At 47.0% G+C, this 25502-nt stretch overlaps 2 protein-coding genes and 2 pseudogenes across 2 annotated transcripts in view; all 4 read right to left on the bottom strand.

The window, feature by feature from the left end:
* DVL3 (dishevelled segment polarity protein 3) overlaps positions 1 to 25502 on the bottom strand; it is a 324867-nt gene that overhangs the window by 31962 nt on the left and 267403 nt on the right. The window lies entirely within an intron of this gene.
* On the bottom strand, positions 1062 to 1913 carry LOC126011826 (Y-box-binding protein 2-like; annotated as a pseudogene).
* Positions 5437 to 6253, bottom strand: LOC126012097 (ubiquitin-conjugating enzyme E2 variant 2-like; annotated as a pseudogene).
* On the bottom strand, positions 11202 to 23709 carry EIF2B5 (eukaryotic translation initiation factor 2B subunit epsilon). The gene is made up of 16 exons (XM_049775835.1): positions 23436 to 23709; positions 22099 to 22223; positions 20784 to 20969; positions 20521 to 20698; positions 20350 to 20430; positions 20036 to 20113; positions 18284 to 18596; positions 15540 to 15685; positions 15022 to 15163; positions 14802 to 14903; positions 14551 to 14658; positions 14315 to 14405; positions 13906 to 14029; positions 12195 to 12320; positions 11740 to 11850; positions 11202 to 11582 (listed from the first exon to the last, which is right to left on the bottom strand). Exons 1-16 carry the CDS (start codon positions 23631 to 23633, stop codon positions 11523 to 11525), a joined length of 2169 nt encoding a protein of 722 aa, XP_049631792.1. The 5' UTR covers positions 23634 to 23709; the 3' UTR covers positions 11202 to 11522.

Below are 25502 nucleotides of genomic sequence, written 5' to 3'. Positions count from 1 at the left end.
CTGTTAGTGAGGATAGACTTGGCTGTGAAAGCATCATAGGTTACAGTGTGTACACAGCATTCTCAAAGCAATCAGATTTTTCCATATCCTTGTCTTATACATATCACAACGTTTTTTTTTTTTTATTTTTTTTATTTTTTGGAGGTCATACCCGGCAGGGCTCAGGTGTTACTCCTGGTTCTAATGCTCAGAAATCGCTCCTGGCAGGCTCGGGGGACCATATGGGATGCCAGGATTCGAACCACCGTCATTCTGCATGCAAAGCAAATGCCCTATGTCCATGCTATCTCCCCAGCCCTTATCATAACATTTTTCATAGACTCCTCTGAACATAAATATAAGAACCTTTCTGCAGATATGCTTAATTTGAAGTAAGTTACTAAAGGGGCCACAGTTATAGCACAACAGTAGGGCATTTATTTGCCTTGCTTGTTGCCGACCCAGGATGGATCCAGGTTTGATCCCTTTCATCCCATATGGTCCCCGAGGCTGCCAGAAGCAATTTCTGAGCACAAAGCCAGGAGTAACCCTTGAGCACCGCTGGGTGTGGCCCAAATACAAAAGAAGAGTGAGAAAGCAAGAAAAATAATTTGAGAATTTGCTAAATGATATACACAATCAAGTATCATAGCAATTGGGAAACATTCACTAGGCTAGCCAAAACCACTTAAAAAAAAAAAAAATCTATGGGCCCAGAGAGATAGCACAGCAGTATTTGCCTTGCAAGCAGCTGATCCAGGACCAAAGGTGGTTGGTTCGAATCCCGGTGTCCCATGTGGTCCCACCGTGCCTGCCAGGAGCTATTTCTGAACAGACAGCCAGGAATAACCCCTGAGCACCGCTGGGTGTGGCCCAAAAACCAAAAAAAAAAAAAATTTAATAACATTATGCTTGTCCCTGGAACTATACAAACTAATATTAAACCATTAGAGTTAGATACAAAATTATTTGTTTGCAGTGGGGGCAAAGAACAAAACAGTATCTATTAAGATCTATACAGGTAGAACACACAGTTAAATCAGCAATATAATGACTGATTCAAATAGGATCAAGAGAGTGATCTAGAGGAAAGTTAATTTTGGAAGTGACCCAGGTGCAGGAGGTTCTAAAAGCAGCTTCTCAGTTGGGTTTTGACTGGGCTTGGTTTCTCCATCTCCACCTTCTCTGGTAGGCTGTTGAGGTTGCCTGGGCTGAAAAGGCCTTTGGTACCTGGATGGGGGGACCTGCTCATTTCCCTGCTGTTGGTCTCCCTCCAATGGGGCTGACTCTTTGGTTTCTACCCCACCAGTGAAATTGATAAGCTACTGCAGGGTGAGGGGGCAAGGTTTTCATACAAATTGCATTTGGTAGAAGAAAGGCGGTGGGCATTGGCGTCTGGGATGCTGCCCCAGAGTCTTCAACTCTCTCTTCACTGCCTGCCTGCTCTGTCTGTCTGAGGGGGTCTCTATCATCATGGGTGGTGGAGCAGCTGATCAAGGCAGGGGGATGAATCAACAAAACCTATGCCAATTGGGAGCACAGTGGCTACCTTTTACTGGCACCTCTCAGGTCTGGATACATTAGCAGCTTCTGTACCACTCTCTCCTTTCATATCAAACTTCACAGTCTCCACCTCCAATGCTATGCAAAATCTTTCTGGGATTGTTTCTCTTAATAGCTGTCCAGTGAACAAAGGCATCCTCTTTAGTGTCAATCTGTTGATGAATCTGTAAACCATTCTGGACATTGAATCATTTGACAGTGCCCAGAACTTGAATTAACAGCATTGGCTTGTCCACCTTACTCAGGGCTTGGGGCACAGGGGTATCTCTGGTTGAGCTGTTTTCAGACTCTGAGCCTGCAGAGGCGGTAGCCAGCTCATCATCCTTAGGAGATGGGTCTTTCTCTGGTTTGATGCCAGTAGTGAATGACATATTATCATCTCTGGGAAGGCCCTTAGATCAAGAACTCATCACCACTGGGAAGGCGCCCTTCCCCTCTTGGGTATTGTGTGTGGGAGAATCTCCAGGGAGCCTTTCATGTACAGTCCAGAATGAGAAATGTAGGTATATGGACCAGAACAATATGAAACAGTTCAGAAGGACAGTATTGTGCATTGATGTTCTGGTGAAAGGCATGGCACATTCAATCCTTCTCGAGGGACTGCATCATAGTGATGATTCACCTGAGGGTCATGTCTCTCACCTGGTTAGGGTCTTCTTGGGTCTCTGTTAGAGTACCACATGTAATGGCCCCAAATGCCATATTTCTACTAGGGAAGATGGGTTTGGAACAAAGGTCACTACAGGAAATAATCCAAACAAAGCTGAGAAAGATATGTGTGGGGCCAGAGAGCTAGCCTGGAAGTAAGGCGTTTGCCTTCCATGCAGAAGGACAGCAGTTCGAATCCCCACATCCCATATGGTCCCCTATGCCTGCCAAGAGCGATTTCTGAGCGTAGAACCAGGAGTAACACCTGAGCGCTGCTGGGTGTGACTCAAAAACAAACCAACAAACAAAAAAGAAAGATATGTGTGGTCAAGTAGCAATCTGTCTTGTCAATCTGGTAGAGGGGGTAGGGAAAGAGAGAAAAAAAGAGAGACAGACAGACAGACAGACACACACACACACACACACACATACACACAGTGTTGCCTGCTATAACTGCAATTTTTTTTTTTTGGGTCACACCTGGCGGTGCTCAGGGGTTACTCCTGGCTATCTGCTCAGAAATAGCTCCTGGCAGGCACGGGGGACCATATGGGACACCGGGATTCGAACCAACCACCTTTGGTCCTGGATCGGCTGTTTGCAAGGCAAACTCCACTGTGCTATCTCTCCGGGCCCTATAACTGCAATTTTTACTGAGTACAGAGACCACCTTTGGGCAGAGAGTAAGGACAGAAAGCCTATCCTGAACCAGTCTTGCCCAGGTTTGCTTGAGACTTGTAAAATATGATAAATAGAAAAATATATTTTGGGTAAAACCAAATTGTAAAGAAACAGATAAAAAAAAAAAAAACCAGGGATGATCTTTGTTTTGGGTGAAACCAAGTTCTAAGTTGTAAGCCAACAGCATTCCTTGTGGTCTACCAGGAGTGAACCTTGAGCAAAGAGTCAAGAATAAACCATGACTACCGCCAGGTGTGACCCCACACCCAAATTAGGCCTGATATACTAAAAATAAGACACTTGTCTTGCATGTAACCTGCTCTAGTTGGATTCCTGGCACCACATATGGTCCCTTGAGCAGCACCAGGTATCTCATGAGCACAAACCAGGAATAGTTTTGAGCACTCACATAGAGCATTGCTCTAGCCCTTTGAACCATCTCCCAAGCTATTCTCATTCATTCAATGGGCTTTTTCCTTCCTTATGCTGGGCACTCACGGATTCTGGGTCAGTCTGGAAACTCCTGACCTCTGGTTTAGGAAACCTTCTAAAATATTCATTGTTTCTCCAGACTAAACCCTTTCCTGCAGTAGAGTAGGGATGGATAGTTATTCAATTGGATGAGGTTGGATGATGTATGGGAGGGGGCACATGGTTGGTTTTTTGGTCATGGATCTCCCTACGTCAAGCCTTGGATGAACATGTGGTGCTGGAGATTGAGGCTAGGCCTTCTGCATGCTGTTCAACCATCTCTCTGGACCTTTTGGGCTTTTCTTTCTCTCTCTCTCTCCCCCCTCTCCCTTCCATCTGTGATATATTCCACATTTTATTTACATTTCAAGACTAAATTTAATTTTAAAATCACATTGCCATACACCTATTTCCTTTTTGTTGATTTCACTTAAACTTATATGCATAGTTTGTCAAAGACTGTAAACAAGTATTTACCATGTCTATTACATGTAATACATAAGAACAGCTTTTAACAGAAATTCATTGACATCCCTACAACATTTTTTAAAATGATACAGATATCAAAACAATCCTGAACTTATTTTTGATAACACTACTTATCAGCACCCATACTGTTTTAAAACAACACAATTTGTGACAATATTCATTTTACATGATACTTTAGCTTTCACTAAGATGGATAAAGTATGCATTTTATTTATTTATTTGATTGTTTGTTTGTTTTTTGGGTCACACCTGGCAGCGTTCAGGGGTTCCTCCTGGCTCTACGCTCAAAAATCACTCCTGGCAGGCTTGGGGGACCATATGGGATGCTGGGATTTGAACCACCAACCTTCTTTCTGCATGCAAGGCAAACACACTACCTCCATGCTATCTCTCTCGCCCCAAAGTATGCATTTTATGATTTTCTTCTGGAATGACTAACTTTTCAGAAACATACATGCTGCCACAGCTATCTGACTTCTCACCATGCTTTCATCTTGAAAACCTGAATTCCATATATATATTTGTTTGTTTGTTTGTTTTTGGGTCGCATCTGGCAGTGCTCAGGGGTTACTCCTGGCTCTAGGCTCAGAAATCGCTCCTGGCAGGCTCGGGGGACCATATGGGATGCCGGGATTCAAACCACTGACCTCCTGCATGCAAGGCAAATGCCTTACCTCCATGCTATCTCTCTAGCCCCCTGAATTATATATATATACATATACATACATACATATACATATATATATATATATATATATATATATATATATATATATATATATTGGTTTTTGGGTCACACCCGGCAGTGCTCAGAAATTACTCCTGGCTCTATGCTCAGAAATTGCTCCTGGCAGGCTCGGGGGACCATATGGGGGGATGCCAGGATTTGAATTACTGACCTTCTGCATGAAAGGCTAACTTCTTATTTCCATGCTATCTCTCCAGACCCCTGAATTCCATATTTGAGCACTCCAGGTTTATGCCTAAATAACAATGCCATAGCAAAAGAAAAAAGTGATGCATTTTCCTCCTGTTACTTGAAAACAGTGTGTGTGTGTGTGTGTGTGTGTGTGTGTGTGTGTGTGTGTGTGTATATTCTTTATTTTATTTTATTTATTTTTGGCCACACTCAGTGACACTCGGGGGTTACTTCTGGCTATGCTCTCAGAAATCGCCCCTGGCTTGGGGACTGACCCTATGGGATGCTGGGGGATCGAACTGAGGTCTGTCCTAGGCTAGTACTGTCAAGGCAGAGAGACGCCTTACTGCTCCACCCCATATATCACATATATCACACCCGTTTGATGCTCAGGGATTATTCCTGGCTAAGCACTCAGAAATTGCCCCTGGCTTGGGGGGACAATATGGGACGCCAGGGGATCGAACCACGGTCCTTCCTTGGCTAGCGCTTGCAAGACAGACACCTTACCTCTAGCGCCACCTCTTCAGCCCCATATATGTATATTCTTATAAATATCCAGGTCATGTTTTGCCAGCTGGAATTCTTTTACTTAATGTGTGGGTATTTTGCATTGTGATATTTAATCAAGACATTAACATGAGTAGAAGGTTGTTGATTTAAGACAAGTTTGAGATCCATTAAAATTAATTATTGTATGCTTATCCTTCTGGTGGCTGTGGAAGCTTCATATTTTCTTTGGACATCATTAGACACCTTAGCTCTTGAAGTACAACTTTAGTGCTATATAAATTTTGCCATTTTGCTAACACTAGTATGCTTCATGGATCAACCATTCCACTAAATTATTTATTCTATTCATATTCATATTAATTTTGGTTACAAATATAATTGATGGAGGAGCTTCTGGGTATTTAGGTCCACATTCTACTTTCAGCCTATATATTCTGTTTTTCTTACTTTCTTTTTTTGGATCACACCCGGCAGTGCTCAGGGGTTCCTCTTGGCTCTATGCTCAGAAATCGCTCCTGGCAGGCTCGGGGGACCATATGGGATTCTGGGGTTTGAACCACCAACCTTCTGCATGCAAGGCAAATGCCTTACCTCCATGCTATCTCTCCAGCCCCATATTGTTTTTATTTTCTTTTTCTTTTTTTTGGGGGGGTCACACCCAGCTGTGTTCAGGGGCTACTTCTGACTCTACGCTTAGAAATTGTCCCCGGCAGGCTCGGGGGACCATGTGGGATGCCGGAATTCGAACCACCGTCCTTCTGCATGGAAGGCAAACGCCATCCATGCTATCTCTCCGGCCCCCCTTATTCTGTTTTTCATAATTGTCTTTGGTGGCCCAATAATCATGCCTGTCCACCTTGGTAAGTGTCATATCTTCATCGTCTTCAAGGCACCAGCTAATCGTACCACTGCCTACACCTTTTTGTCCTTCAAGTTCTTCCAACAAGCAAAAATTACGAGTAATCCCTTAACTCCTATGGAGACTGCCATCTCTTGGGCTTTTCTTTCATTTTCCTTTTTTTTGGCCATACCCTATGTTGCTGGTGCTTGGGGAACCATATGGTGCTGGGGATGGGGTACAAGGATCCCACAAGCAAAGTCATCTCCTTGGATTTTTTGATTTCTCTACCCCTAGTTCTCAGTTTTTCCCACATCTACTAAGTTATTTATTTTTTGGGGGGTGGGGTCACACCCGGCAGCGCTCAGGGGTCACTCCTGGCTCCAGGCTCAGAAATCGCTCCTGGCAGGTTCAGGGGACCATATGGGATGCCCAGATTTGAACCACCGACTTTCTGCACGCAAGGTAAACACCTTACCTCTATGCTATCTCTCCGGCCTCCTACTAAGTATTTCTGATTCAAAAGGCTTACTTCTTGCTAATAATCCCTTGGCAGATAGAATCTACCTCATTCTGCTCTTTTCTGCCATTATTATTATTTGGTTTCTGACTATACCTGGTGATGCTCAGGGGTTATTCCTGGCTATGTGCTCAGAAATCGCTCCTGGGTGGACCAAATGGGACACTGGGGGATTGAACCGCAGTCCGTCCTAGGCTAATGCGAACAAAGCAGATGCCTTACCGCTTGCACCACTGCTTTGACCCTTATTCCATTATTATTATTGTTATTATTATTATTATTATTATTATTATTTAGTTTTTGGCTCACATCTGGCAGTGCCCCGGGGGTTATTCCTGGCTCTATGCTCAAAAATCGCTCCTGGCAGGCACAGGGGACCATGTGGGATGCCGAGATTCGAACCCTCGACCTTCTGCATGAAAGGCAAACGCCTTACCTCCATGCTATCTTTCCCGCTCCTATTCCATTATTTTTTGAAAAAAAAATTTTTTTTCCCTATTGCCCCCAAATTCATTTACTCACCTTCTACTTTCCTACTACAAATTTTTTTTTTTTGGTTTTTGGGCCACATCCGGCGGTGCTCAGGGGTTACTCCTGGCTATCTACTTAGAAATAGCTCCTCTTGGGCCCGGAGAGATAGCACAGTGGCGTTTGCCTTGCAAGCAGCCGATCCAGGATCAAAGGTGGTTGGTTCGAATCCCAGTGTCCCATATGGTCCCCCGTGCCTGCCAGGAGCTATTTCTGAGCAGACAGCCAGGAGTAACCCCTGAGCACCGCTGGGTGTGGCCCCAAAACAAAAAACAAAAAAGAAATAGCTCCTCTTGGCAGGCACAGGGACACCGGGATTTGAACCAACCACCTTAGGCTCTGGATTGGCTGCTTGCAAGGCAAACGCCACTGTGCTATCTCTCTGGCGCCCCCCCCTCCCAAATATTTCTTGGGGAGTGGTGGCTGTGGGGAGAATTCCTTTACTAGCACTTGTTTGTCAGGACAGCAAGAGACTAGCAAGGTACTTTGGCAGTGTCCAGGATTGAACCCAGCTTCCAAGATAAAGGCCTTAACTTTTTTTAAAATTCTTTCTTTTAAATCATATTTATTGATTAATTGACTGGTTGTTGCGCCATACACAGCGGTGCTAAGGGGTCACTCCTAGATCTGCACTCAGAAATCGCCCCTGGCAGGCTGGGGACCACATGAGTGCTGGGAATCAAACCAAGAATTGAACTGGGTCCCTCCAGGGTCGGCAGCATGTAAGGCAAATGCCCTACCACTGTGCTATATCTCCGGCCCCAATGTTTTGTTCTTAATGGGCCTCTCCCAGTGATGCTTGAGGTCACCAGGATGACATTTAGTGATCCTCTGGGGCCATGTGGTATTATGGATTGGACCAGGAGACTCACGTATGCTTGATATATGCTCTACCACTTAAGCTATCTCTCATGGCCCTCTTACTGATACTTAAAAGGGATTCTTAAGGGTAAAAAGCCTAACATATTTAAATTTGATGTTTGATGCTTTTATTACTGTGTTTGGGCCACACTCAGTGATGTTCAGGGCTTACTTCTGACTCTGCATTTGAGGGATCATATATGAGGGTCAGCCACAGGCAAGAGCAGCACCTGACCTTCTATAATCCATAGCCCTTCATGCTGTACCATAGCTTTGGCCTACTACTTGGGAAAGCATCTCCATCTGTCAATGTTGCTAATCACCCCAGTAAGTAGAAATCTTTTTCTAAGGAGTTCTACAGGCACCTAATTTGTCACCCATTTGATGAAGCTATAGATACTCTATCAATATGTGCTCAACAAGTCCTTATCAGATCCATGCTGTAACCTTCAAGCTTCAGTGCTAGATCTTGAATTTGACAAAGTGAAAAGCTAAAATTCACCTAAGACACTTTAATGAGGGGCCAGAGAGAGAAGACAGCAGCTGGAAGTGCTTGCCTTGCATACAAGTAATCACAGGAGTAAGCCCTGAGAAATACTGGGTATGATCCCAAAACAAAATGTTCCTCCAGTATAGTTCAATAGCCTCTTCCCAGATTCTTTGCACCAACTTAAACAGAAACCAGTTCTTATTTTTATTTTTTTATTTTTTAGCAACACCTGATGATGTTCAAAAGTTATTCCTTGCTCTGCACTCAGGAATCCATCCTTGTGGGGCTCAGGGAACCATATGGGATGCTGAGGACCAAACCTCAGTCAGTCACATGCAAGGCAAGTGTCCTACCTACCGTGCAGTGCTATCATTCCAGCCTCTAAAGACCAGTTTTATCTGAAATCCAGGTGAGCTACTTGTTACTACAGTAACATTTGCCACAGTTCAAGATGAGTTATAGGAAAGTGACAGAGCTCAAAATATATCTTGTAGGAATGGACAGCTTATGACTGAGGTTAAAGGAGACAATGTAGTAAAGCGACAAACTCCAGCTCTGAAGTAAAAGAGCAAATCCTACCTCCATCCATGTCCTATGTCTTCCACCATAACTACCAGTAGTTATGATGTTTAGACAATAGTTTATTCAAACTGATGTCAGCCACATGCAACACAAGCATGGTAATTTTTGTCTCCTATAGGTGATCTCCAATTCTGTCCTTTTATTTTTATTTATTTTTATTTTATTTATTTCTTTTTTGATTTTTGGGCCACACCTGGCAGTGCTCAGGGATCACTCCTGGCTGTCTGCTCAGAAATAGCTCCTGGCAGGCACGGGGGGGGGGGGGGGGGGGGGGGGGAGAGCCATATAGGACACCGGGATTTGAACCAACCACCTTTGGTCCTGGATCGGCTGCTTGCAAGGCAAATGCCGCTGTGCTATCTCTCCGGGCCCTTCTTTTTATTTTTTAAAGGGTTTGGAAGATAGTACAGCAGTTACTGTAATTGTCTACCACGCAGCTGGGTCAACCCCTGGCACTGCATGGACCCACAGCACTGCTGGGCCTGTACACCCCTACTACCACAGGGCCCAAGCAGCATTGCACCCTCAGGCTTTTTTGGTTTGGGCCACACAGGGTCACACTCAGAGGGCCATATGGGATGCTAGGGAATGAACATGGGTTGACTATGTGTAAAGCAAATCGTCATGTCTTTGCATTGAACTACCATGGGCCTCCAGAGTAAGCATTACTTGGGATGTGTCCACCTCCCCACCCCCCCAGATAGCAATCACTGCCTCTGGACTTAATTCCCCTTACTGAAGGGAAAGAATTCAGAATGATAAGCATCAGATCCTTGGTGATGAGACCATGATGTTTCCTTGTTTGTTTTTGGGTATTTTTTGGCCACACCCAAAAACTTGCACTCACCTGTCTCTACACTCAGAAATTACTCTTGGAAGGCTTGGGGGGTACATATGAGATGCCAGGGATCAAACTCGGATAGGCTACATGCATGGCAAATGCCCCACTTGCTGTGCTATTGCTCCCATCCCTTCATTTCCTTCTTTTTTTCTTTGTTTTTGAGCCACACTAGGTTTAGCTCAGGAGTTACTCCTGCCTCTGTGCTTCATATGGAATGCTGGGAATTGAACTCAGATCCATCTGGGTCTGGAACCATATGGGACACTGCAAATTGAACTCAGGTCAACCTGGGTCAGCTGCCTACAAAGCAAATGGCCTACTGCTGTGCTATCGCTCTGGTACTTCATTTCCTTGTTTTTAAGATGAAAAGTGGCTCTGTCTCTGACAGGAGTATTTTTTTTGTTTTTGTTTTTGGGCCACACTCAATGATGCTCAGGGTTACTCTTGGCTATGCGCTCAGAAATCGCTCCTGGGGCCGGAGAGATAGCATGGAGATAAGGCGTTTGCCTTTCATGCAGAAGGACAGTGGTTTGAATCCAGGTATCCCATATGGTCCCCTGTGCCTGCCAGACTTGATTTCTGAGCATAGAGCCAGGGTTGACCCCTGAGCGCTGCCGGGTGTGACCGCCCCCCCCCCCAAAATCACTCCTGGCTTGGGGGACCATATAGGATACTGGGGGATCGAAGCATGGTCCGTCCCAGGCTAGTGCGGGCAAGGAAGACACCTTACCACTTGCGCCACTGCTCCAACCCTCTGACAGGAGTTCTGGTTGATTTTTTTTTTTTTTGGTTTTTGGGCCACACCCGGCGGTGCTCAGGGGTTACTCCTGGCTGTCTGCTCAGAAATAGCTCCTGGCAGGCACGGGGGACCATATGGGACACCGGGATTCGAACCAACCACCTTTGGTCCTGGATCGGCTGCTTGCAAGGCAAACACCGCTGTGCTATCTCTCCGGGCCCCTGACAGGAGTTCTGAATGTGTAAGAAAAGGTGGTAAAGGAAGGACTGGTAGGTGGCTAATAGACTTTGTATATGCTTGGCACTACCTCATTCCACATGGGACTACAGACTGATTCACAGAAGCTGGGAAGGACTGAACCCTCCATGCCTGAGAGCCAAGTAAAGGGCCAGTCAGTGAAGCACCACAGCACCACCTGGTGACCGGCACCCCTCTTTGCTCCCTCCTCCCAGAAATTAGGCAAAGGCGACCATATTAGTGATTTCCCAAGTCTGATCACCTACCTCAAGAGCCCATAGAGGTGGAGAGAAATCAAAAACAACATTGTCTCTCTCTTTAATGTTAACAAACACAAGCAGCAGAGAGGACTGTTTCTCTCTGCCGTTCCCTGAGGAAAGCCAGAGCACTCAGCAGTTCCTTGGGTCTCCTCGAATTTGCAGGGCCGGCCCAGCTCCTCCTCCAGCAGCTGTCCTAGTCCCTCAGGCCCCAGTCTGATATCCAAGGTTGCTGGTGGTGGGAAGAATACTGCGGATCCAGCCTCCGCTTCTGTCTTAGCCCCGATGGTGGGCCCTCATCCTTCTACCACTAGCCTCTGATCTGCCTGGCCCGTGAGCCCCACAGGAGCAGGCAGCAGAGTGACTTCAGTCATCCTCAGAGGATTCTTCTTCTGCCTCTTTCAGCCACTGGATGAATCTCTGCAGCTGTGAGGAAGCAGAGTGAGGAATGGCTGAGGGACACAGGGCTGAGGGACACAGCTCTCCCAGTCCCTTTTACCAATAAATGACTCCAACAGCCAGAGGTGGGGGTAGGAGGATGGGAATGGGCACCACTGTGTGCAAGGAGGGAAACCCTGCTTACCTGCTGGTTCTTGCGCAATTGACGGCCCTTGTCAGTGGTGTCCTTTTGGCTGAACCAGTTCAATATGGTTTCCTCTGCCAGGATCTCTAGCTGGTAAAACATCATCAGAACCTGCAGCAGATCAACAGAAGGGATCTCAGGGGCATTGCAGAGTCCGGCAAGATGAACTGGCCATCGAGGAAAGCGGAGGCACCTCTTTCCTCTCAAAACTCCAAAGTGAGATGTCCACTCAAGTACTGGGCCAGGGACAGTTTCTGAACTACTGCTGGGCAACACTGCTTGACATACTCCCAGAGCAACCTCCCACTACTCCCTTCCTAGCATGGATAGAAACTGGATACCAGCCTGGACAGTAGCAGCAATGAGAATAGTACTAGGGGTGGAGAGAACTGCTAACCAAACTCTACAATAGGCATCATGGTCACCCGATTTGTGACTAAAGCCGTGGTAATCACCTTGGCCATGGAATTTCCAAGAGCTTCATGCTCCAAGAAGAAGTCCTCGATGGCTCCCAAAGCTTCCAAATGGTCAGCGGCGCGCTTTATGTAGTTTCTAAAAACAGGCCTCCAGGCCTTAATCAACTATGGAAGAAAGATGGGAGCTGTAATATATTCTGTAGTATCACACATCCCTGGCTAGTTCAGAAAATCACTATTGATTAACTTGGGTCTTTTTAAGAAATGAGAAGATGAGTGTGAATTGACGGAAAAGGGAATTCCTAGGGCAGATGGGATATGTTAGATGACTTCAACACATGTGTTCCACCTTAAATAAAGGCTGATCTCATTCTGGGTCAAATTATTTTCAGAGTTAGAAAGTCTACTCTATTATAGACACTTTATTTTTGGTTTTTGGGCCACACCCACACTCAGGGGTACTGTATTTTCCAGTGTATAAGACAACTTTTTTTTTTTTTTTTTTTTTGGTTTTTGGGCCACACCCGTTTGACGCTCAGGGGTTACTCCTGGCTATGTGCTCAGAAATCGCCCCTGGCTTGGGTGGACCATATGGGACGCCGGGGGATCGAACCGTGGTCCTTCCTTGGCTAGCGCTTGCAAGGCAGACACCTTACCTCCAGCGCCACCTACCCGGCCCCTAAGACAACTTTTGAAACAAAAAAAAGTCAACCGAAAAACTGGGGTCGTCTTATATGCCGAGTATATCCCGAAAAATGTTTCAATATGCTGCTAAACGAAAATTGTCTGAATATTGCCACAAAACGAATTTTCCAACTTGATCCTGCACCAATCACTGCAAGGCTGCTCAGAACTCCTCTCCAACTCAGCCAATCCAAGCAGGCTTTTTATGCATGCAAATTAGACAATGTTCTGTACTGAATCTACACTGTAAAAAGCCTGCTCAGATCGGCCAGAGTCAGAGAGGAAGTCTATTACAGTATAACCTTTGAACCTTTGCTTGTTGTGATTGGCTCACTGTGGTACATACAGTTGCAGCACAGGAACGTTCTGTCTTATACAGTGAATATAGGCCTAAACCTATGTTTTAACTGTAAAATTAGGGGGTCGTCTTATACGCCCGGTTGTCTTATTTGCCGGAAAATGCGGTACTCTTGGCTATGCACCCAGAAATCGCTCCTGGCTTGGGGGACCATATGGGATGCCGGGGGATCGAATCGCAGTCCGTTCTAGGCTAATGCGGGCAAGGCAGACACCTTACCGCTTAATGCACTGCTCCAGCTCCAAATTTTCAAATCTTTTATAGACACATTTTGGGGCATAGCATGGTCGCTATCCTAAATAGGTCACATGGTACTGATTCTAGTTGACAGCTCTGGATCAGCCAAGACTGCTCACTGGAACCTAATGAGCTTTCAGAGAAGGAAGAAAGGGGACCACAAGAAACATGTATTCCATAAGTCATCTAGTCCAGATTTTATTTGCATATTTGTTTGTGGCCCATACTTGGCTATAGTCAGGGCTTATTCCTGGAGGGCTGAATGCAAGGCAAGTTCCCTACTCACTGTACTATCACTCAGGTCCCTCAGGGACTACTCTTAAGGAACAATATGATTGTTCAGAGATTGAACCCAGGTTTCCTGCACGCAATGCATGAGCTCCAGCCTGTTGACTGATCTTGCTACTTTCATATAGTCAAGCACAGCAAGTAAAATGTCTTAGACCCGGGCCAGCCCCCCTCTTTGCTCACGGGACATAGTAGGGTACTGTAGCGGTTTGGGTCCGGCGGGGAATCCATCTGTTGCAGGGGGAACTCCAAAACCACGTGGCTCAGGACCTGCATCACCTCCTTCAGGCTTATGTTGTAGGCATACCTGTAGGGAAGCTGCAGTGACACAGGGGTCTTCGCTGACCCCTTCCAACATGCGTGGGACTGATCACAGCAGGACATGGGACAAGGAAGCCAGGGAAGGAACATGGAAGAGAGAGGGTGAGGGGAGGAGAAGGTGTGCTGAAGCTAGAACCTAAAGCTCCCCTTACTTCACATGTGACTGGCTGAGTTTACAGGGATGTTGGAGGAAATTGCTGAATATGTTAGAAGGAGCAAGAGAGCCTTGACTTGACTAAGATCCCCCAGGAAGAAGAGGACCTGCTCTTACTTGAGAGAGTTGATCTCCAGGACCAAATTGTCACAGGAAATGTTCTCTTCCTTGCCCCGCTGCAGTGTCCCTAGGACTTCATTCTGGAACACTGAAATCAGGGCAAGAAGTTCAGGGGCCATTCTCCCTTTGGGACGCTCATCAAATAGCTGTGTGGCTGTGGCATTAGCCAACAAGCCCCCCACCAGTTGATTCACACAGAAAAAACCCATACCTTCTGCTCCTGGCCGGCTTACCTTTGATGTCATCTAGCATTGGGGAGCCTGCTCTGCTGTCAAGCTCCCCAGAATCCAGACTGCGCTCACTCTCACTCTCGCTCTCATCTTCCATGTTGATGTGGAGGCCTGTGAGCCAGCACAGGGAGAGGAAGAAGGAAAAGATGAGAACTGACAGCGAGCAATGCACTTGCCCACTGGGCGAGACTATAGGAATAAAGGAGAGGCTCGAATGGCAGGAAGAGGGTTGGTAGGATTATGGCTCAGCTCACCCCACAGACTCTGCCGGAGCTCCTCTTCCTCCTCCAAGTCCATGTTTGCAGCTCTCCAAAGGTAGCCCTGGCCTGCAACTCCAACTTCAGCTGGGTTATAGCCTAGGAAAAGCAGGGCTTTAGCCACAGCCCAGAGGCAGCACTAGGCCCTCTGGGTACAAAATGGAGTTTTCTAGAGCAGAGAGACACACAGATGCCCCACACCTGCTGAGCCTCACACCTTTCAGCTTCACTTTCTCCTTTTCTGGATCAGCTCCAGAGTCATCACTGAACTGGCCGTCATCCTCATCTTCTTCTGCATCTGGAGGATGCAGAGAGATCACCGAGCCCCTAGGAAGTTTGATGTTTGGGCCCACGACCACCTAATTGGGTGGGGGGGAAAGGAGCAGGGGATACATTTTCATGAATGTACTGGGAAAGAGTCCCACCTCATAACGTGATTTGTTTATTTGTTTGTTTGTTTACTTTGGGCCATACCCAGTGGTGCTCAGAAATTACTCCTGGCAGGCTCGGGGGACCATAAGAAATGCCAGGAATCAAACCGGGGTTGGTCGCATGCAAAACAAATGCCCTACCCACTCGCTCTGACCCCTTGTAACATGATTTTTATTAAGCCAAATCAGTAAGTGAAATTTTGGGATCTTCACCCTGAATTTAGGCTGGTTTAGGGTGAATCGGGGGTCCCTCCAGCTCAGCACAATCACCATTCATTCTGTCTGCAGGAGGGCGCAGGATCACCTGGGAAGTCAGGACACAGCGTGGCTCCAGAATGACTTTCTCCTTGACCTCTGAGTTGTCACAGAGCAGTGACTGGTGGATCTGTGCTCCAGTAGCCACGCGGACACCCTGCCATAGGTAGGCCTGATCCAGCACCACATTGTCACCTGGCTCAGGATAGAAAGGACTTGTGGTCACTCAGAGCTCCAACTCTAGACTAGGGCAGTTTGGGGGGTGGGCAGGGCTGACAGTGGCACTTGACTGTAATACACCAAACCCCTATTCCCGGGAACTCTCTCTGTCCCTCTAAGTCCAGGTTTGAGACTAGAACAGAATTCAGCCCTGCACCCCAAGTTTATAACTATAGACACATAAAGGTCTTAAGAAGGGGCCCGGAGAGATAGCACAGCGGCATTTGCCTTGCAAGCAGCCGATCCAGGACCAAAGGTGGTTGGTTCGAATCCCGGTGTCCCATATGGTCCCTGTGCCTGCCAGGAGCTATTTCTGAGCAGACAGCCAGGAGTAACTCCTGAGCATTGCCAGGTGTGGCCCAAAAACCAAAAACGAATCACTCAAGTGACTGGGGGACCATATAGAATGCCAAGAATTGAACCCACATATGTCATGTGCAAGGCAAGTGGCCTACAAATTGTACAATCACTCTGGACCCTCTAGGACTCCTTTAAATTCAAGAACCTTATTCATTTAATTTTTCTTTTTTTTTTTTTTTTTTGTTTTTTTTGTTTTGTTTTGTTTTGTTTTGTTTTTGGGTCTCACCCGGCAGTGCACAGGAGTTACTCCTGGCTCCATGCTCAGAAATTGCTCCTGGCAGGCACGGGGGACCATATGGGACGCTGGATTCGAACTGATGACCTTCTGCATGAAAGGCAAACGCCTTACCTCCATGCTATCTCTCCGGCCCCCGTTAGTACTATCTTTTAACTTCTGTGAGCTAGAGGGAGACAACACATGCTTATTTTTTATTTTTTGAGGGGGTCACACTGGCAGCGCTCAGGGGTTCCTTCTGGCTCTACGCTCAAAAATTGCTCCTGGCAGGCTTGGGAGATCATACGGGATGCTGGGATTTGAACCACCATCCTTCTGCATGCAAGGCAAACACCTTGCCTCCATGTTTTCTCTCCGGCCCCTATTATTTTGCTTTTTGGACCATACTCAGAAGCACTCAGGGGTTACTCCTGGCAGGTTTGTGGGACCATATGGGATGATAGACATCAAACCTGGGGCCATCCTGGGTAGGTTGCGTGCAAGACAAACGCCCTACCACTGTAGTATTGCTCTGGCCCCAATATAGCTTATTTATAAACCAGGAACAAATACCTACCTCCCAAGGTTCTTATTATAGTTTTAAATGAAATATATGCAAAAGTCTACTTTGTAAACTATAATGTACTAAAAAACCAGATATTCGTTCTGCAAGTTAATTGTCTACTGAATGTGAATAGAGGGTACATTGGAATATGAAGAGTCACCCAAAAGAGGTTCTCACAGGTCACAAGTAGCAGCAGGGGTCAAATAGTACAAACTCTTTGCATTGCATGCAGTCTACCCAGGTTGGATTCTTAGCACCCCAAATGTTCTCTGAGCCCCACCAGGAGTAATCTCTGATTATACAACAGTAAGCCCTAAGCACTGCTGGTGTGGCAACCCCTCCATGAAGTATTATAGCATCACCATGTTAAATACTTTTCTTTTCTTTTTATTCTTCTCCCAGTTTTTGGGCCACACCTGGTGACGCTCAGGAGTTACTCCTGGCTATGCACTTAGAAATTGCCCCTGGCTTGGGAGGGCCATATGGAACGCCAGGGAATCGAACTGCTTCGATCTGTCCTGGGTTAGCCGCACGCAAGGCAAACACCTTATTGCTGTGCCATCACTCCAGCACCAAAGCCTTTTCTTTTCTTTTCTTTTCTTTTTTTTTTTTTTTTTTTTGGTTTTTGGGCCACACCCGGTAACGCTCAGGGGTTACTCCTGGCTATGTGCTCAGAAGTTACTCCTGGCTTGGGGGACCATATGGGACACCGGGGGATCGAACCGCGGTCCGTCCAAGGCTAGCGCAGGCAAGGCAGGCACCTTACCTTTAGCGCCACCGCCCGGCCCTCTTTTCTTTTTTTTAATTTATATTTGAATGAAGGAAAGCCTTTTCTTATTACTATGCATTTATTTTTATTTTGGGGTCATAAAGCAGTGCTCAGGAGTTACTCTCAGTGGTGCATGGGGCATCAGGTAATTCTGGAGCTCAAACCAGTACTTCTACAGGTATAGCATGTGTTTGGTCCTTTAATAATGATCCCTCTCTGGTTGTATCTCCTCTTTTATGAGACTACGCCTAGAAGAGCTTGGAGGGAATATATGGGGTGTGGAGATTGAATCTAGTTGGCCCTGTGCAGTTAAATAACCTATATGCTGTACTACTACTCTGGCTCCATAAAGTGGCACCCTTATTCCTTATTCTCAGGGACTAGCCCTCTATCTTTTTCTAGAGTAGGGGTCTCAAACTCAATTTACCTGGGTGCCGCAAGAGGCAAAGTCAGTGTGATCCTTGAGTGCAAAGTCAGTAGTAAACCTTGAACATTGGGGGGTGTGACCCAAACAACTAAAACAAAACAAAACAAAACATAAAAAGATTCCTCTAGGGCAGGGCCACAAAATGTTGTACGGAGGGCTGAAAACGGCCCACAGGCCACGAGTTTGAGACCCCTGTTCTAGAGCCAAGGAACTGGCTTAATTTCCCCACCTGTGCTCACCAATGTGGCATCCAGGGCCAATGACGCTGTTGGTGATGGAGCACTTGCTGCCGATGACAGTGCCAGAGCCCAGGAGCACATTTTCCTGTAGGACGCTGCCATGGCCCAAGCTGACCTCAGGCCCTCGATAGATGTTGTGCCGGGAATGAGTGCAGCTTTGATTGGGCTGGTCGGTAAAGTTGACCTCTGGGGTAAGAGGGTAGACCCAACGGCGGATGACATCAGCACAAACAGCAGAGTACATATGTAAATTGGAGACTCGGGCACCATATTCCTTAGTTGTTACATGCATGTGGATTTGGTTCCCCAGAATCTGAAGAGAAGGAAAAGGAGGTCACTGAAGAGAGAAAGACAGGAAGAACACACCCAGATACATTCTTTTTGAACCACTTTTTGGTGGTGGTAGGACTGGGCCACACCTGTGGTGCTCAAGGCTTACTCTAGGGCTGTGCTTAAGGACTAAGTATCAAACTGGGCTTGCCTGCTTGCAAGGCTCTGTTATACAATCTCTATAGCTTCTTCTTAACTTTTTCTTTACCCAGCAGTGCTCAGAGGTTACTCCTGGCTCTGTACTCAGGAATTATTCTTGGTGGTGCATGGAGACCATATGGAATGCCAGGGATCAAGCCTGGGTTGGCTGCATGTAAGGCATGCCCTACCTTTGCATTATCACTTCAACCATCTTCTTAACCTTTTAAGTATACTCTCTATGCCACAGCCAAGCAGCTGGATGCTTTCTTTTGTTGTAACAGGTATTTGATTTATCAAGCACCCCAGGACAATCCATAGCAATAGAAAGAGCTTTATTCACTGGTGGGTTGAATCCAGACAAGGGTGTCTGAGAGCATCAGCAGAGAGCAGTAGTCTCCAAGCCATTTTAGAGAGCATTTCTGCAAGGCCATCCTTTTGAATTCATGCTCAATATTAAGTTTTAGCATTGTGGGATGCACATAGAACATGGCATCAAGTACAACAAGGATACTGGGGTCACAGTATAGTGAGGGCAATATAAGCTTAAGTAGTACATCATAGTTACATTGAGGGAAATTGAGTACAGCATAGACATTAGAGGGTACATGCACATCACGATATATCAGTATGCCTACCCAGAGTTTCCTAAAATCAGCACTTTTTACTTTCTTTTTTTCTCTTTTTTGGTTTTTCGGTCACACCCGGCAGTGCTCAGGGGTTACTACTGGCTCTAGGCTCAAAAATTGCTCCTGGCAGGCTCGGGGGACCATATGGGATGCTGGGATTCAAACCACTGACCTTCTGCATGCAAGGCAAATGCTTTGCCTCCATGCTATTTCTCCAGCCCCCAAATCAGCACTTTCTTAGCTTAGATGGATCATCCTAAGTGCAGACGAAGTGGACTTTCCACCTCAAAGCAAAATCATCTTTGGAGCACATATTATAAATCAATTATGGAACCCAAAATCATATAATAAACTTCCACTTTAAAATTTGCCAGTTGGCTATTCCTGGGAATGCTCTGCTCTCTGGTATGGGTCCAATGGCTCAGTGTTCAGGTCAGGTGCTGTCACTAGATGTCAGGGATTAAGCCCAGGACTGGCCTCTTACCAACTGACTCATAACCCTGGCCCCACTGACTTATGTACTGCTTTCTACCATTAAGCCCCAATTCTATCTGACTCCTAATTCTTTCACAAGTCCTATAAAATACAATAAGGGGGCCAAAAGGGTCATTAAAGCAACCACCCACTGTCTCCCAGAGAAGGTGCCTTTCCTCACCTCCTCATTTACTAAGAGGCCTCTCACGAAGTCATCTCGAGTTTGATAGTCAAAGTTGTCTGTGAAGAGCTGGGCCACCTGAGAGGAGGAAGCAGTCAAAGTGAAGAGCTCCCCTGGGAAAGTTGACAAGCACCAGCAACTCTCAGAGTCCTGGATAGAGGTCACAAGTCCAAGGGATTCCCAATAGGAATGTAGGTTTAAGTGCAAGGAGAAACATACCTCCCCCTTTCGAGAGGGGTCTCCACACACACACACCCCGTACACACACACACACACACACACACACACACCCTTTAGGTGCCTGACATACTCACCTGTGGGGAACAGATGCTGATGTGACAATCCAGCAAGTCGTAGCGGATCTCTACGCCATCACCACTGCCCTGGAACAAAGTCTATGGGGGGAAGAGTCAAAGGACTTGAACCGTCTCTGCCACTAAAGTGAGCCCCTCCCCCAGCTCAGTGACCCCCAGGTACCCACACACCAGGGGGAAGGCGAAGCGTCGGAGACCTTGGGTCTTCTGGAAATGAAGGACCCGGTTCGTGGCACTATCTACAGCCACTACCACATTGTCTTCCTGGCAACGAGTGGGGTGGCTCGGGGATGACTCCTTGAAGATCATCGTCATCACAGATATGTTTTTGTCCAGCTTCCGCCTCAACCTGAAGGAAGGGAGAGCTGTCACAGCAGTGTGGAAAAGGGCCCTGCTGGTCCCAAACCTGCTGCATTGCCACTTCCGGTGCTGACCTGTGCTCTTCAAGGGCGCGGGTGACGTTGATATTTGAGATGACATCCCCATATACCAGAAGAAAATCAGAGCGCACCAAGTTCTTGGCATCGACATCCCGGAGGACATCCCCCAAAGAGCGATACAGGTCAGATGTAATTATTCGAACCACATTGAGAGATGTAGGGTGGCACCACTTGGACTTGCTAGAGGAAGGGAAATAATGAGTAAATCAAGCATCAATATCACAGAAGCTTCCCCCATTTTCCCCCGCCTTTATTATTATTTTTTAAACCTATATTTTATTTTATTTTTGGCTTTTGGGCCACACCCGTTGACACTCAGGGGTTACTCCTGGCTATGTGCTCAGAAATTGCTCCTGGCTTGGGGGACCATATGGGACGCTGGGGGATCGAACCGCGGTCAATCCTAGGCTAGCACGGACAAGGCAGACAGACGCCTTACTCCTTGCGCCACCGTTCTGGCCCCTCTTTTCCACCTTTAATAGTCACATTCCCTCTTGAGTTTTTTCCTTTTTGTTTTTGGGTTTCTGCCAGCGTCTTGGGTATCACAGAAGTTTATGAACAAATAATGAAGGGTTTCAGCATCCTGTATTACCAGTATTGTTTTATAGGGCAGAACAGGCATTCCCAAGCTTAGATGGCCTATTTGCCACCCCAGCTACCTTCCAGGAAAAAATAAAACAAAAAAAATAACAACCTACTCAGCACTTCCCCGGAAATTTAAGCAACTGTATCTGTAAATTAAACAATATAAACAACTGATCCCCCCCTTGCCTCCCAAATCATTCCAGTGCTCCACAGGGATGTTATCACCTATCATGGTAAAAACTGGGTTCGAGAAACATAGTTACTTAGCTCAAAGGCTAATTCTGGCTCAGGGCTGAGTAGTGATCCCTGACAGGGCTCAGGAAACATATATGGTGTCAGGGGTTCAAACTTGGGTTGGCAGGCTGAAAGACAAGCATCTTAAGTGTCTGGAAATTTACTCTTTTCAAGAGAAGTTGGAAAATTTTTATGTTTCTACCATATGCAAGTTAGTAAGCCAGGACAAACAGCTCAACAAATAGACAAAGTGCAAAGACAAAAATCAAAAATAAACAAACCTAAGATACCTGTATAACTTTCATATGAGTTATTTAAAAGCAAATATTCTTGAATCTTTGTCAAACTCCTGACTGAGTAAAGAGTATGTTTGGCGGCCTTAAGCTACCTAAAGACATAAACACCACTTCCCTCACAACTGCCTTCATCCCTTCCCCTAAATACTGGAATAAAATGATGACACATGAAAAGAAAGGTGGCAGGGTCTTACAGTAAATGTTCCTTGATCTGAGCAGCCTTCCAGCAACAAAACACAAAGGTTTCCTGCACCCCTGCGGCAGTCAGAAATTCTAGAGTGTAGTCGATGAGGGCCACATTGGCCAGGGGCAAGAGGGCCTAGAAGAAGAGGGAAAAAAGAAAAACTTGAAGCTTTAAATCCTGGAGGACCCTCGACATCACTGTTTACTACAAAACTCCTTCACTTCAAATAATTCTCCCCATACCAGGTTTTCGAACACGAGCCTAGCTTTGTCCTTTAAAAAATTTTCCCCCTTTGGGCCACAGCTGGCAGTGCTCAGGAACTTACTCCTGGCACTGTAATCAGAGATCACTCCTGGTAGGGGTCAGAAGATCATATGAGAGACTGAGGATCAAATCCAGGTAGGCAGTGGCAAGGCAAAAACACCTTATCATGCCATACAATTTCCCTGGCACTAGAGTCTTTCTGTATCTTTTATGTAAAAGTAATGTCTTCCATGTTCAGGACATGTTCCCAAGCATTAGAGATCAAGTTTGCAGCAATGTGGATACATACATTTGAGCAGAAACAGAACAGTTTTACTAATATCCCTGGAAAAAACCAACCCTGTCACTAGATATCTAGTGAATGTGAAGCCCCCTATTCCCTAGGGCCTAGGCAGTCAGTCTTTCCTTCATTCGTTCTGTGGAAGTCAAGGTCTAGACAGCCCCAATCACTTGTTCAAAATGATCTGCTTTTGTGGGAGGGGAAGAGGATGAGGAGTGAAGCTATTCCTGGAATCAAAAGCCGTGGGAACCTGAGTGATCCTGGCTCCAGCTTGATCCCCCGGCAGAGAGAGAGGAGAGGCAGGCAATGCACAGGTTCTATCTTTTTCAGAAGGCATTGACTGTCAATAAAACCTGGACAGCGGGGTGCAGGGGGAGGGGAGGGTCGCCAAAGACAGTCACTGCAGGATCAACCTGGACCGATCGCCCTCGTGTCTAGCATATGGCAGGGGGTGATTCCTCGTCCACCCCACAGAACTCTCCTCCCGAGCAGCCTCGTTTGCAATAGCAAAGAAGTAGCCACGTGTGACGGCTTCTCCATCCAGCCCTCTTCTGCACGCCTCTGCAAGCCGAGATCGGGGCCACCCCAATAGGGTGCCCCCAATCTGCAAGCCACAGCTTCATCCAGCTCAGGCTCGAGGAGGCAGGCTAGCAGCTGGCCTTCATCCCTACGTGCATCAACGTGATTGCACCCCCCGAGTAAGGGGGCCGAGGCGTCTTCAAGGACCATTGGGAAGAAATGCCTGGACCTAAGCAAGCCCCAACACTCCCGGGCCCCCGGTTCCGCTGGCAGGCGATGCTCACCCGAGGCAGGTCCTTGGAGATGGGGAAGAAGCGGCGGTTGAAGCTGTCAGCCACCAGCACGGCCTGGAGGGGTGGCGGGGGTTCCTCCTCCGCCCCTCGGGCTCCCCCGCCGCCGCCTCCACCTCCTGGCCCGCCGCCGCCGCCGCCGCGTTTGCTAGCCCGATGAGCCGCCGCACCAGGCGCCGCAGGGGCAGCCATCTTCTCTCACGACCACCACTTCCGCTCAATTAGGACACCGCACGCGGAAGGGGACAAAAAGGCTCGGGCGCTCGAAACGCGAAGGCCTTAGAGGCGCGTGGGAGGAGACAGAGAGGAGAGTGTGCGCATGCGCTCCTCTTTAGCAGCCCGCCCATCTGCGGCCAGATAGGGGCGTGGGCAACTAAGGGGCGTGGCCTCGGCTGTTTCGGCGCTGGAGGCGTGGGCGGGGCTTGACCGGCTCTGCAGGTCGGCTTTCTTTTGCTGGGATCAAACGGAGTTGGATGTCAATTGTCTGGGGCAAGTCGCTGCCTAGGAGCCAAGTCCTTTCTTTCTTTTTTTTTTTTTTTTTGGTTTTTGGTTTTTGGGTCACACCCGGCGGCGCTCAGGGATTACTCCTGGCTCTGAGCTCTTAAATCGCTTCTGGCAGGCTCGGGGAACCATATGGGATGCCGGGATTCGAACCATCGTCCTTCTGCACGCAAGGCAAACGCCTTACCTCCATGCTATCTCTCTGGCTCCGTGTATTCTGTCTTTAGATGTTATTTTGCCTTTTCTCTCTTCATTCTCATCTCCCTTTCTTTTTCTTTTCCTAATAATTGAACAAATTTAGTGATAGCCTTCTTTTGTGGTAGATATTGGAAATAAAAACAATGAAGGAAACCCTGCTTTATTTATTTATTTACTTACTTATTGGTTTAGGGGCCACACCCAGCAGTGCTCAGGGGTTACTCCTGGCACTGCGCTCAGAAATCGCTCCTGGCAGGTTCAGAGGAACATATGGGATGCTGAGATTCGAACCACCCTCTGTCCTGGATTGGCTGCGTGCAAGGCAAATGCCCTACCGCTGTGCTATCTCTCCGGTCCCCCATGTCCTTTCTATATGCATAATTTTCCTCGCTTCAGCATTTTAGTCTCTCACTCCTGTGACCAGCCAATAGTCATTTCTTTTCCTAGAGCTCACCAGTCTATGTAAATATAGAACTTCATCTTTTTTGGCAAGGAAAGTAAAATGTGGAACAATATATGACAGCTCTTATCTCTTATTTATTTAATCTTGGGTTAAACCCAGCAGTGCTCAGGGTTTATTCATATCCAGGTCCTGGGGGACCGCCATTAAGTGTAGTTGGGACTCAAACCCCCAATTGGAGATGTGCAAGGCAAGCCCCTACCTTTTGTTTTATCACCCCCACTCCCTATTTTCTCTTATAGTTAGCCTTAGCATCTGTGGGAAAACATACCTATTCATTTATTTTATTTTATTTTTATTTATTTTTATTTTTTTGGTTTTTGGGCCACACCCAGCGGTGCTCAGGGGTTACTCCTGGCTGTCTGCTCAGAAATAGCTCCTGGCAGGCACGGGGGACCATATGGGACACCGGGATTCGAACCAACCACCTTTGGTCCTGGATCGGTTGCTTGCAAGGCAAACGCCGCTGTGCTATATCTCCGGGCCCAACCTATTCATTTATTCAATAAACCGTTCTAAAGCTCTCAATAGAGAGTCCCTATGCTTAGCTACTGGTGTTGAAACACAACTTGGAGTGTCTGAATTCCCCAGGCAACTGGATACTACAACATTTATGCAAGTTTTGCCCCAACTCACTTTGGTATCTCCCAAGGGGGGTTCGGTTTGGGAAGGTTGATTTGTTTTTTTTTTTTTTTTTTTTTTTTTTTTTTGGTTTTTGGGCCACACCCTGTGATGCTCAGGGGTTACTCCTGGCTATGCGCTCAGAAGTTGCTCCTGGCTTCTTGGGGGACCATATGGGACGCCGGGGGATCGAACCGCGGTCCGTCCTAGGCTAGTGCAGGCAAGGCAGGCACCTTACCTCCAGCGCCACCGCCCGGCCCCCGGGAAGGTTGATTTGTAAC

Source organism: Suncus etruscus, chromosome 6 (genome assembly GCF_024139225.1).
Source record: "Suncus etruscus isolate mSunEtr1 chromosome 6, mSunEtr1.pri.cur, whole genome shotgun sequence".
NCBI lineage: Eukaryota > Metazoa > Chordata > Mammalia > Eulipotyphla > Soricidae > Suncus > Suncus etruscus.
The sequence above is the reverse complement of the archived record's forward strand: the minus strand, read 5'-3'. Positions and strand labels throughout refer to the sequence as shown.

What these genes read in the sequence shown, in the direction of transcription:
- EIF2B5 (XM_049775835.1), bottom strand. Translation starts at nt 23,633, where the DNA reads ATGGCTGCCCCTGCGGCGCCTGGTGCGGCGGCTCATCGGGCTAGCAAA. An exon ending in GGAGAAAGTGAAGCTGAAAG is followed by an intron (nt 14,904 to 15,021) that starts GTGTGAGGCTCA and finishes TGCTTTTCCTAG; the next exon opens with GCTATAACCCAGCTGAAGTT. An exon ending in AATTGCGCAAGAACCAGCAG is followed by an intron (nt 11,583 to 11,739) that starts GTAAGCAGGGTT and finishes GCTTCCTCACAG; the next exon opens with CTGCAGAGATTCATCCAGTG.